The 12,924-nt window shown below is 37.1% G+C and overlaps 1 protein-coding gene across 2 annotated transcripts in view; it reads left to right on the top strand.

The window, feature by feature from the left end:
• The first annotated feature begins 198 nt into the window (after positions 1–198).
• DCUN1D5 (defective in cullin neddylation 1 domain containing 5) overlaps positions 199–12,924 on the top strand; it is a 30,484-nt gene continuing 17,758 nt past the window's right edge. The window contains exons 1-4 of one of the 2 annotated variants that reach the window (XM_032167253.2): positions 199–600; positions 3,139–3,230; positions 9,120–9,190; positions 9,603–9,694. In XM_032167253.2, coding sequence (XP_032023144.1) covers positions 515–600; positions 3,139–3,230; positions 9,120–9,190; positions 9,603–9,694 — 341 coding nt within the window. In that variant the 5' untranslated portion in view covers positions 199–514. Of the gene's footprint in view, positions 704–3,138; positions 3,231–9,119; positions 9,191–9,602; positions 9,695–12,924 lie in introns of both variants that reach the window. The other variant, XM_032167254.2, reaches the window with a different exon arrangement.

Below are 12,924 nucleotides of genomic sequence, written 5' to 3'. Positions count from 1 at the left end.
CAGCATCAGAGCGCGGTAGAAGCTTCATGGGAAAGGTCAGGATACCCTGGACAGGATACAGAATTCCGCGGGCAGCCGCAGTCGAGGAGCCCGACAGCTTCGCCCTGCCTGGCCTACCTACGACTGGCAGAGGCTAACCGGAACCACGCCCCTTCCCGGGACCGGCTCCGCGATTGCGTCACTTCCGGGCCTCAGCGATTCGCCTCCGGGTTAGGCTGAGCCTCTTGCTTGCTGTGACTGGTGGAGCTGCCGCGCTGTCCGCGTTATCTCCTCCTGGTGAGAACGAACCGCAGTGTCCACCGGCCAGGAGCCAGCCCTGTCCCGGTCAGAGAAAGACGACGAGGATACCTGGGAGCGGGCGGCGGCCGGGCTGGGCCGCTCCGGTGCGGGGTGGCGACTCTGCTCCTCCGCTTGCTGCTGTCTCTGGGAACTGGGTGCCAGCGCTGAGGGGCTTCCAGCGGACAGGGACCCCCTTCCCCGGCTCCCCTGCCCACCCTGCCGGGGAGGGCGGAAGATGCCGGTGAAGAAGAAGAGAAAATCCCCTGGGGTGGCAGCAGCAGTAGCGGAAGACGGAGGCCTCAAAAAGTGTAAAATCTCCAGGTACCATCTCCCCTCACCCTTCAAGCTTCCCTCCTCCCTCCCTTGCTGGACAACTGGAGGAGAAGGAGTCGGGCCCGGCCTGCCGGGCTGGGGCTGGAGACAGGTGAGGCCCCTTTGATCGAGCTAGGCGGTAGGTGCCGAACACCGCGAGTCTCCGCGCCCGACCCGACCTCGTGTTCGAGTGTGTGCACGCTGTCGTTTATGGAGAGACTAGAAGAGCCGCCCACGTTAAGAGTCTACGTGCCCTGCAGGGTGGGGAACAGATGCATATGTAAATTGCGCTTCCCCCCCCAACCCCCACCCCCACCCCCACCCCCACCCCACAACCGACCCTCGATCCTACTCCGGTATCGCTCCTCTGCCTTTTTCTAGACTTAGAAGTGAGTACATATCTGCAGAAGAGTCACTTCTAGAATTTCTTTGTAGAGTGTGAAGAAAGCAGAACTTAAGGAATCTTGACAACTGTCTTGGTAATGGTAGAAAGGAAAACTTGTGTGCTATAATTGGCCTCCATATTTAGTATTTGGAGTGGCCTAACCCGGAAGGTCCCAGCAGGAGGCCTTTTAAATTGCAGGAGCCCCATTTTCTGGAAGTATAGTGCCTCACCTATGCCAAGTCCCTGTGTGCAGAGTTGGAAAGGCCCTGCATGCTTTTTGTCTTCTAGCATTCAGGACGCTGTTAGCTCTCTGCATAAATTAAATAATTTGTGAGCTCTTGTACTTTGTGTCCTACTGGTAAGAAAGAAGACAAGGCAGAACTATATAGTAGTAGCTCTTTGATGCCCTTGTAGCATATCATGGAGGCATCACAGCAAAATTATATGCTACAAAAAAACTGCAATTTTGGTGTGAGAAATGGTTTTTTTTGTTTGTTTTTTTTTGTTTTTTGTTTTGTTTTTTTGAGACGGAGTCTTCACTGTTGTTCAGGCTGGAGTGCAGTGGCGCGATCTCCCCTCACTGCAACCTCCGCCTCCCGGGTTCAAGCGATTCTCCTGCCTCAGCCTCCTGAGTAGCTGGGATTACAGGCGCCCGCCACCACGCCCTGCTAATTTTTTGTATTTTTAATAGAGACGGGGTTTCGCTATGCTGACTAGGCTGGTCTTGAACTCCTGACCTCGCGATCCGCCCGCCTCGGCCTCCCAAAGTGTTGGGATTACAGGCGTGAGCCACCTCGCCCGACTGAGAAATGCTTTTTTAAAAAATAACCATATTAGCTGCCTTTTCATCAATGGTTGGCACTCGATATGACAACTTCAGATGCTACTATTGAAAGAAGACTGTAGCCAGGATTATAATAAGGAAATAATGATAGAGCTCTCCTTAAAGAGAGATCTGCTTAAACTGTGAGGTAGATGATTTATCTAGTCTGCATTTTCTTTTTTGTAATTGGTCGACTTTTTTCCCTCATTACTGTGTTTTGGTAAAGGAGTCTATGGAGTATTTCTTAGGCTATTAATGTGAACGATGATATACTTACACCTCTTGTTAGTCGACATTAGAATTTGACATGGTTACTTTACTAGCTCGTATTTTTATAAGATATAGGCAAATTATTATTCATATTTGTATTACTCTATCTCATGGCCATCTTAAGTATATAATGTATTAAAATTATTTAAGTTAAGTAGATAGCTGAGCAGGCAGTATTATTAGAACTCAAGTGATAGTTTGCTCTATCAATTTAAATTTTTAAATATGATACCCTTATTTTACATTACTCAATTACAGAAGTTCTATCATTTCTATATCATTGTGGTAAGGTAATTATTTGAGTTCCTTGAAAAAAGTTTCTCTGAAGGCCATTAAATTCTAGAGGCCATTTTGAACTTAACAATTTTAGTTATTTTATGAAAAACAATGAAAATGATTTTATGAAAAAAATGAAAAAGAATGAACAGAACCTAGGATTAAATAGCCTTGTCCCAATTATTTGGACTATTATTAACTTTTAGGGTTTTTTTGTTGTGTTTTTTTAAATCTGTGTGATTTAATATACCCTTAGGTCCTAAGTCATCATTTATCCTGAAAAATCTATTTAAGCTCAGGTGATAAAACAACTGTTAATATAACATTTTATTTTGAAATATTGATTCATTAAGTATCAAAATATACTTTCTAAGAGTTTGTTTTCAAATATTTATCTATTACACACAAATAGAATTTCTATACAAATCAATAGAATTACAATAAATTTATACTCTCCCAACTACTAGGTTGAACTTCTTTGTAGTCTTTTAAAATGTGGGGAAATAACTTAACTGATATTTTTGGATTTGGATACTGAGTGAAGAGGTATTTGGGTTTTGTTAGCCAATAATTCTTATGTATAGACTACTGTTTCAAGTTGCAATTACTTAACAACTTCAGTTTTTTTCCAATAATGCCAACCGAAGAAAAAAAAAACCTTTGTTTAATGTGAATGGAAGTAGTTAATTTTGAACTTAGTTTTTCTCTAAGAGTTAGTTTTCTCTAAGAACTTAGTTTTTCTCTAAGAGTTGAGATGTGATAAAAAATCTTAGGCATCTGTGTGTTTTCTAAGCTATTGCAGATCCCAACCCCCTGCTAGACTAATAAGTGGAGAGGAACATTTTTCAAGCAAGAAGTGCCTGGCTTGGTTTTATGAATATGCAGGTAATGAAATTAATATAAGAAGATATCAGTCATATGCTTTAAAAAGTGTATTTGGCTTATTCATTTAACAAATTATCTGTTACAGGCCTGCTATGTGTTAGTGCTGTGTACTGGGATGAGGGTTAGGACTGAGGATTGTGGGTAGACTAAAGATTTGTTGCCAATTTAGGCTGATATTTCTTTAAATATATATTCAGTGTATATTTACTGGGAGGGAAGAACTTATTTACTATTAATAAAATGTGTAAACAAAGACAGAGTCACTTATTTACATCTATTGGCTAAAGTAATATTCTGGAAAATAAAAGTGACACAATAAAACATTTTTGTATTTGATATTGTGGAAAACACAAACTACATAATAAAACATTTCTATTCAATATTATTTTTTTGAAATTTTTCTGAACTAACATTTTCTGAAACTTTTGAGGAGATGTAGTAAAAGATTTAAACCCTTCAGTTATAATTGTACAACACATTTACCTTTTAACAATTATCATTTAGCCATCCACTTCTACTAGAGATGCAATAGTAAGAAAATAAATAGACTGATATTAATACAGCATGATAAATACTATATTCAGAAAATACACTGTGAGAGTTCGTAGGAGGAATATATAACCCAGCTTTTAAAGTGTCATGGGAGTTTTCTAGAGGAGCTAACTTAACCTAAGCTAAATCTTGTAACTGGTGGATGAAGAGCCCTAGGCCCAGGGTGGGGTTGTCAAAACCAGCCAGAGATGAGGCTGAAGAGTTAAGCAAATATATGCAAAAGAACACTTAAACTATCTCATAAACATATATGGAATTTTTTCCCCCTTAGAATGGTTTTGTTTTTTTGGAGTTATTGATTTTAAAGCTTTTCTTTTTCTTTTCCCTGTTTCTTTTTTTTAACCTGCTTCGCTTTTTTTCTCCTTCTTTTAATCACCATCATTCTCAAAACGTTTGTTTAAAATAAAAGTGTATATGTAGCTATTGCCTTATATTTAGTGCTCATCCACATTAAGGTCTAAAGTAGTATACTTTGAACTTGAGGTATAAGTTTAGGCTAATTGTATGGAATGTGAGTCTATTTTGAAAGGGGGGCAGTAACTTTACTGTTGGGATCAGCTGAGTGATCCCAAAGTACAATTTTAAAATTGTTTAGTAGCAGAACAGATTCTTTCTAGACCAGAAATAAATGCTATTACTGGCATCCCAAGACAACCACTAACCCAATTTAAATGAAGGGAATTCATTTCTTACTGACCTCCATTTAAAATGTTGACCCATTATCCCAAATGCCAGTTTTACTGGTATGAATGATATAGAATCAAAAGGTCACCCATCTTATTTCACTTATAAAGGTTACTAGATACAATAGAAATAGAAAATATTTGCCTCAACTAGGAACTTTTCTAGGTAGCATAAGATTCTAATTAAACATTTGTTTACTATATTAGCATTTTTAATAGCCAACATAATAATTGCATTATTCCAGGAATTGTCCTAGGTATATTATTTTTTCCTGTGACTGTTCTATTAAGTAGGTAGTATTATCACCACCTCCCCACTACAACTTTATTTTTTGAGACAGGGTCTCACTCTGTCGCCCACGCTGGAGTGCAGTGCTGTGATCATGGCTCACTACAGCCTTGAGCTCCTGGGCTCAGGCCATCCTCCCACCTCAGCCTTCCTAGTAGGTGGGAATATAGGCATGTGCCACCATGCCCGGCTAATTTTTTAAATTTTTTGTAGAAATGGGGTTTCAGCCGGGTGTGGTGGCTCACGCCTGTAATCCCAGCACTTTGGGAGGCCGAGGCGGGCGGATCACGAGGTCAGGAGATCGAGACCATCCTGGTTAACGTTGTGAAACCCCGTCTCTACCAAAAACACAAAAAATTAGCCGAGCGTGGTGGCACGCGCCTGTAGTCCCAGCTACTTGGGAGGCTGGGGCAGGAGAATGGCATGAACCCAGGAGGCGGAGCTTGCAATGAGCCGAGATCGCGCCACTGCACTCCAGCCTGGGTGACAGAGCAAGACTCTGTCTCAGAAAAAAGAAAAAAAGAAATGGGGTTTCACGATGTTGCCCAGACTGGTCTTGAACTCCTGGGCTCAAGTGATCTACCTGCCTCAGCTTCCCAAAGTGGTGGGATTACAGGCATGAGCTGCTGTGCTTGGCCATATCTTCATTTTACAGATGAGAAAACTGAGACTTAGATTAATTAATTTGCCCAAGATCATATCGTGACAAGAGCCAGGATTCAAACCCAGGTCCTTCTGATTCTAAAGTCCATACTTTTTTAACTACTATGCTTTTATGTATTTTTTACTTAAATTTTATAATGTTTATAATTATATATAGTTATAAACATTTTGTTATAATAGACATTTTATGTTTATTTTTTATTTAAGCTAATTTTCACTTTTGCAAAGAAAATATTGGTACTCTTGGTTAATTTCTGTCATCCATTCAATAAATATTGAGCACTTGTTTTGAGTCAGGCACTGTGCTGAGTGCTGGATATATAGTGCTGAGCAAGTCAGACAAGATCCCTGCCTTTGGGGGACTTGCCTTCTGGTGAGGAAGACAATCAGTAAACAGGTATGTAGGCAAGATAAGTACAGATTGTGGGGAGTTATAAGGATAATAAATATGGTGAGGTTCAGGAATAGAGAATAAAGAAGTGTTAGATGGACTTTCAGATAGAGTGATTAGGGAAGGCCTCTCTGTGGAGACCACTTTGTGCAGAGACCTGATTAGGGAGGAACCATTTGTTTGCCAAATAAACAGTAACTTCTGTCTTGAAATGGGTATGTCCGTATTAAAATGAAGGCAATAATTTTGCCTACTGAGAATAATACATGTAAAGCCCTTAGCACAATACCTGGTATATAGTCAGAACTCAAATGTTATTATTATTAAAACAGTAATAGCATTACAGCATCAGATTTACTGGTTATGTGTTTTTTACAATGTTCCAAAATTAATGACTCTTACGTAGCTCATGTTGAAGGTGCTGTGTCACTGAGCTTTTTTTTTTTTTTCCCCCCTAAGCATCTGTTATGGCTGGCATGGTATTAGGCCTTGCAGATATAGCTGGGAACATTTCTTTATGGTTATAAAGAAATCAGGAAGTTGAGCGTGTTTTTAGTTTTGAAAATATCACTAAACTTGTTACTATGGTATTATATCATGTATGATAAGGCTGTTGGTTTTGTTCTTTCACAAGACCTCGTTCTTGAGTGATATTTAAATTAATGATTCAGTAATATACTGGTCTGTGGTAATTAAAAACATGGAAAGTGAAAGGGCAGTTTTAAAGTCTCATAGAGTCAAAAAATAAGGTTGGAATTGCATAGTCCCAATGTAGTACCTAGCTGGTGGAGTAGAGTGAACTCATAGTATGAACAAAATTATTTCTATAGCTTCTTCAATTGAGTGGAAACCTAGTTGTCCAAAAGAGTTAATTAAATTTAGCTCTAGAGGTTTTACCCAGGGAGTAGTTTTATTAGAAAGATTGGAAGCAATGTTATTGGAAGGATTAACATTTTGCAGTCCCGGGAAAGCACATTAGTTACAGACCTCACATTAGACTTAGATCTTTTACTATTTACATCACTTTGGCAAAGTCAGTTAACATTTACAGACCTTATCTAAGTTTTAAGGTATTATATCTCTATGTAATCTCATTTGACTTGCTTCTAACCAAATTCTAATTAGTAATCACCAAGTAATCCTCCAGTTTCTGGGGGGGGTGGCTATACTGATATTTCTTTTTTATTTTTTATATTTTTTGAGACGGAGTCTCGCTCTGTCACCTACGCTGGAGTGCAGTGGTGCAGTCTCGGCTCACTGCAACCTCTGCCACCTAGGTTAAGTGATTCTCCTGCCTTACCCTCCTGAGTAGCTGGGATTATAGGCACCTGCCACCACATCTGGCTAATTTTTGTAGTTTTAGTAGAGACAGGGTTTCACCATCTTGGCCAGGCTGGTCTTGAAATCCTGACCTCGTAATCCATCCACCTCGGCCTCCCAAAGTGCTGAGATTACAGGCGTGAGCCACTGCCCCGGCTTATACTGATGTTTCTTGACATCCTCTTCAGCTTTCTCTTCAAATCACTGATGGCAACTTTGAGAGCAAGTATGTTTTCTTGATGCTTTAGAAAAATTTACAATATATTCACATCATGGCTTTTAAAAAAACCATTTGTCTTTTCCCTTAATTTTTTATTTTTTGTTTTTTTTGAGACAGGGCCTTGCTCTCTCCTAGTCTGGAGTATAATGGTGTGATCATGGCTCACTGCAGCCTCAAACTCCTGGGCTCAAGCAGTCCCCCCACCTCAGTCTCCTGAGTAGCTGGGACCACAGACTGGCACCACCACACAAGGCTTTTTTTTTTTTTTCCTGGAGATGGGGTCTCCCTATGTTGTCCAGGTTTGTCTGGAACTCCTGGGCCCAAGTGATAATCCCACCTCGGCCTCCCGAAGTGCTAAGATTACAGGCATGAGCCACCGCACCCGGGCCTCTTAAATTTTTAAATCTGATTTTTGTTTTCTTTCAATCATATATAAGAATACATACTCAGGTGTGCATTTTAACACCTTTATTGTATATGTATGCCTTTTAAGTTATAAAATTAACACATTCTCATATAAACAATTCTCCAAATATATAAAGGAAGAGAAAGCGCCCTGTAGTTAATCACCCCCTTCACCTTTTAACACGAGTGCATTGTTAGTACTTATTTAAACCTAATAACACTTACCATGTTACACAAAAAAATTAAAAAGGGTTTTTGGCTTCAGACCATGTATTAATGTCATCTTAGCAGCTTGGATCTCAGGCAGCAAGAATGTATTGACTTCATGTTGTGCTAGTAACCTAAAGATGGTGCTGTCAAAGCTACCTGAGCAGCCTTGGTCTAGTCTATGGTTTATAAAGCTGAAGGATTTTCATCCTTGAAAAAGGAAAATAGAGACTTCTCTTGACTCTTAAGAATAATATCTCAAGATTATATTTTCAAAATCCCATAGTGGTAAACACATTTCTCATATTATTACAAAATTTGTTTTATTCTTACCCAGTCACAAAAGAGACCTAGTGATGATGTAATTACTATATTTTGGGAATCTGATAACATTTTGAAAAAATGATAATTGATGTATTGATTTATTAGTGTTGCTAAGGATGTAAAATAAGGAACAAGTTAAATGCCAGTAATTAATTTTTGGACGAATGATAGACACTAGCTAATTAAAAGATCAAACTTTTGTTTCTACATTAAGGTGACATTAATGCTTGCTGTCTGTTTTAGAACCAAGATGATAAAGAAAATAGCTCTTTCTGGAAATGGAATGTAGTAATTTCCATAAGTCATTATTTTCAAAATACGTTTGTCTTTTTCAATAATTAAATTATATTTGGGTGTATTTCAAAAGGGTAATAAATGTCCTGTTTTATAGGTAAATATATTCCCTTTCTGATTACTGTATTGAACTTTGTGTTGGTTCTGATATTCCAGTAGATTAAGAAGCTCCAGCTGCCTTACGTTTTTTCATATTCATGCATTGTCAAAAATTTTATTCAGAGTAGGCTCTCAGTGAATTTTTTTTTTAATGGACCAGTTTGAGTTTTTGTACTAACTTGTGATTGATACTAATGGAGTATTTCTTTGCTGCTTTTTAAATTTTCTTAATTTCATATTGTAATGTGGTGTTCAAAGAATACTTCATAAATTTTAAATTTTAAATCCTGTAGCAAATATTTATACTTATCAAAGCTATGCCAAAATTCAAATTTAATTATTTGCAAAATATTATGGTGTGTTCATGGGTACCTTTAGCATGATGATTTATGTTTTATGTTGATATTATAACAAAATATGTTAATTATTTTTGTCTTTGAAGGTCCTGATGAAGTTGTAGGGCCAGAAGGAATGGAAAAATTTTGTGAAGACATTGGTGTTGAACCTGAAAATGTATGTTTTATTTCTAAGTAGAATGGCATATAAGTGGGGTATAGCACATTTGTGAATTTCTAAAAATTGAGACACTTTAATCTTGTATGAAGATTTTATTGCTTCATGTTTAATATTGTAAATTTGCATTTAGGGTATTTTTAATCAGTTTAAGTTGGGCAAATGTGTTCTTGATACAAATGTTATATGTAATAGAATAAGAGATTCTACCTTCAGAAACTGTTAGAACTTTTTACTTTTAAGAAATTGGCACATCTCAATTTCTTTATATATAGTTAATAATTCCAGAGGTTGTACTCTTTAATAGTTGAAGGATGGAAGTAGTTGTGTAAAAATGCTCTCCATGATAAATATAGACATGATTATCTCTATGCTGACTTTTCCCCTATCCTTTATGTTCTGTTCTTTCCAGATTATTATGTTAGTTTTAGCGTGGAAATTGGAGGCTGAAAGCATGGGATTTTTTACCAAGGAAGAATGGTTAAAGGGAATGACTTCATTACAGTAAGAAATTTTTTTAAAAAACAAATTTGATGGCCTATTTGAAGATCTTAATTGATATTTTGTGCTTCATAATTTTCAGGAGTAAGGTTTCACCTTAAATCAAATCTGTTTGATCTATAACAATTAGTTTGGGGATTGAAAAAATTATATTGTGGTCTTGGGCAAATGAATAGGTACCCCATGTTTTATATTCCTTAAGAAGGAACCTTAGTACAGTCCTATTAAAATTCCTTGATTCTCTTGGTGAGTGACTTAAAAGTCTGTGATCAAGGACCTATTTATTTACAGGTTGTTTGAGTATAAGGATTTTCCTCTCTGAATACAGAATTCTACTATCTAAGGAGTATGTTCGTTGGGCAGCCCTAAGCTCTAGGGCCTCCTCTCCCTTCTTCACTTTTATATTTGACTTTAAAAATTTGAAGATAGAGTTACATAACCCTTTTATGATTTCTTTATTGCCAAGTGAATTTCATAAAGGACAAAAGTAGAAATGTTATAACAGCTCCCATACAATCTTTACCCATTCTATAGTCCTACACTTTAAGTTTAGGATCCTGTCTTTGAACATTTTCATAAGTTATAAAATTGCACCTTATAAAAATAATTTGATTTTGGCTTTCCTGAATGAAGTGTGCTTAATTTCAGAATCAATTAGTAATTTTGTGTTAATTGTATAGTATCATGTTTCTAGTGTTTCTGCAGGGTATTAGTTATCAACATTCTAAAATAGAGAAAGCATTAATTTATAATATTTTTGAGGCAAAAACTGGGGCTTAATTAGCTGTGTGGTTTCCTGTTGTGATTATGCTTTCATTAACACATGTAATTATTCTTTATTTTTTGCCTGGCCTTAAATTTTTTTTTAAAGTATTTGTTTATGAGGCACTAAAATTTTTAAATTTGGATTTTCAGTGCCTCATGGTTTGTAATTCTCTTTTTTAACTGACATTAACATGTAGACATGTAGATATTTTGTATATTTATTATTGGGTAAAAGCCTTTGCTCATGTGAACCAAATCATAATTTCTTGAATGGAATATAAAATCAACCCTCCCACCTGCATTTTTTTAATAGTCTGAGACCCAGAGAGGTTAAGAAAATATTTGGCACAGTTCCTTAGTAGTAGTGCTTAGTTAGAACCTAGAATTCAAATTTCCTGATTACCAATCTATAATACTGTATTCCTATTATATTGTTACTTTCTATATAAATCTACATTCCTTATAAAATAGAGGACCATTATTTTTAAATTATAGCATTTCCCACCAAGACTGAATTCTGCCGTACATTTAGGTGTCATAATATGCCCAGTTAAATACATTGATTCTGAAATTCTTTGGATTATTTCTCACCATTTAATTAGCTTTTTGGAGAAAGATTAAACAAATATACAGAAGAATATGCAAGTAATATAGGTTTTATAAAACTCAGTGTGTTTTACTAAAATTTATGTTGTAATATGGCTTATTAATGTAAGACATTTGTCATTATAAGTGCATTTTGGACTACTACTGTTGCTACTACTACTCCTCCTTCTCTTCTTTGAATACTGCTTTTTGAAGTATCTCAACTAACAAGTGGCTGTATATTTTTAAACCTGAAAGTTTCTTATTTATGTTTTTGCATAAGTTGATACAATATAAAAAGTCTTTTTATAACAAAAATGTGTAAGCACAAAGCATTTCTAATATATACTGCTGAATAATTAATATCATATGGTCTTGCGTATGAGAATAGAAACTGACTAGCCCATGAGCATGTTTTTTTTTTTAGATGGAGTCTCGCTTTGTCACCAGGCTGGAGTACAGTGGCGTGATCTCAGCTCACTGCAACCTCCGCCTCCTGGGTTCAAGCGATTCTCCTGACTCAGCCTCCCGAGCTGGGACTACAGGCGCATGCCTCCACGCGCAGCTAATTTTGTGTATTTTAAGCAGAGACAGGGTTTCACCATGTTAGCCAGGATGGTCTCAATCTCCTGACCTCGTGATCCACCTGCCTCGACCTCCCAAAGTCCTGGGATTACAGGTGTGAGCCACTGCACCCAGCCAAGCATGGTTTTTATTAGCACACCTTTCCTGTAGGAAGGTCACAGGGTATACAAAATAAAAGCAATTATTCAGCACTTAAATTTGTCCCAGAAGTTTCTCTTTCACTCATTTATTATTCCTTTCCCATTTGCACAGAGTAATATACTGTAGAGCCTTGAAGCTGCTGAGGAATGCTTGAACTGAGCATTCTTGACCTGGAAAATCGTTGGTTTTTTCCCTCATGATCTGGGTTACCGTGTGAAATACAAAGTGTTTCTCTTCAATTGGCCGAGTCTTATTACTCCTTGAATTTTCTTATAAAAAACTTGCTATGACTAAAACAGTTTGAAATTTAAACCAAGGAAGACAAAAAATCTGTGTCTTTAGAAATTATTCGTTGCTTAGTATAGTTGTTCTATATAATAAACTTTATCTTAAAATATAAAACTTTATTATCAATTCCCTCTGATATTTTTCATACTTTTATAATTTCACCTGGGCATCTAATGATCTCTTAAATCATCATAGTCATGAGTTGTTTCAATTAATTAATTTTAACCCATAAAACTCTTTATAACTATATTGGTCTGTTAAAAAAATAGAAACTGTTAGTTTAAAACATACACTGTGTTAAAGGATAGTAGACTATAATAATCATGATTAGTTATCTATATTGTGTAATGCTTTATAGTTTGCAGACTACTTTGTTAACATTCATTTGTTTTCTATTCATTTAGGCTTTCTATAACTGAATTGGCTTTCCTTTTTGTGTGAAAGAATTTGTGGGTATATGAACTTGGATATAACTGGCCTAGACTAGCCATTTTGTAAGTTTCAGGGGATGAAATTGCTATATGCTTTTCACATCTATTCTTCCATGTAATTTTCATCTTTGTTTAATAATAGCCAAATTTCCTTGCAAATCTAAGGTGTTAATTTTTTTTTTTTTTTTTTGAGACAGGGTCTGGCTCTATTACCCAGACAGGAGAGCAGTGACACAATCATGGCTCACTGCAACCTAATCTCCTGGGCTCAAGTAATCCTCCCACTTCAGCCTCCCAAGTAATTGGGACCACAGGCACATGCCAGTACACCTGGCTATTTTTTTTTTGAGAGACGGGGTCTCACTATGTTGCCCAGGCTGGTCTCAAACTCCTGGGCTCAAGTGATCCTCCAGCTTGTCTCACTGTGTTGCCCAGGCT

The sequence above is a fragment of the Hylobates moloch genome, unplaced genomic scaffold (genome assembly GCF_009828535.3).
Source record: "Hylobates moloch isolate HMO894 unplaced genomic scaffold, HMol_V3 SCAFFOLD_11, whole genome shotgun sequence".
NCBI lineage: Eukaryota > Metazoa > Chordata > Mammalia > Primates > Hylobatidae > Hylobates > Hylobates moloch.
The sequence above is the reverse complement of the archived record's forward strand: the minus strand, read 5'-3'. Positions and strand labels throughout refer to the sequence as shown.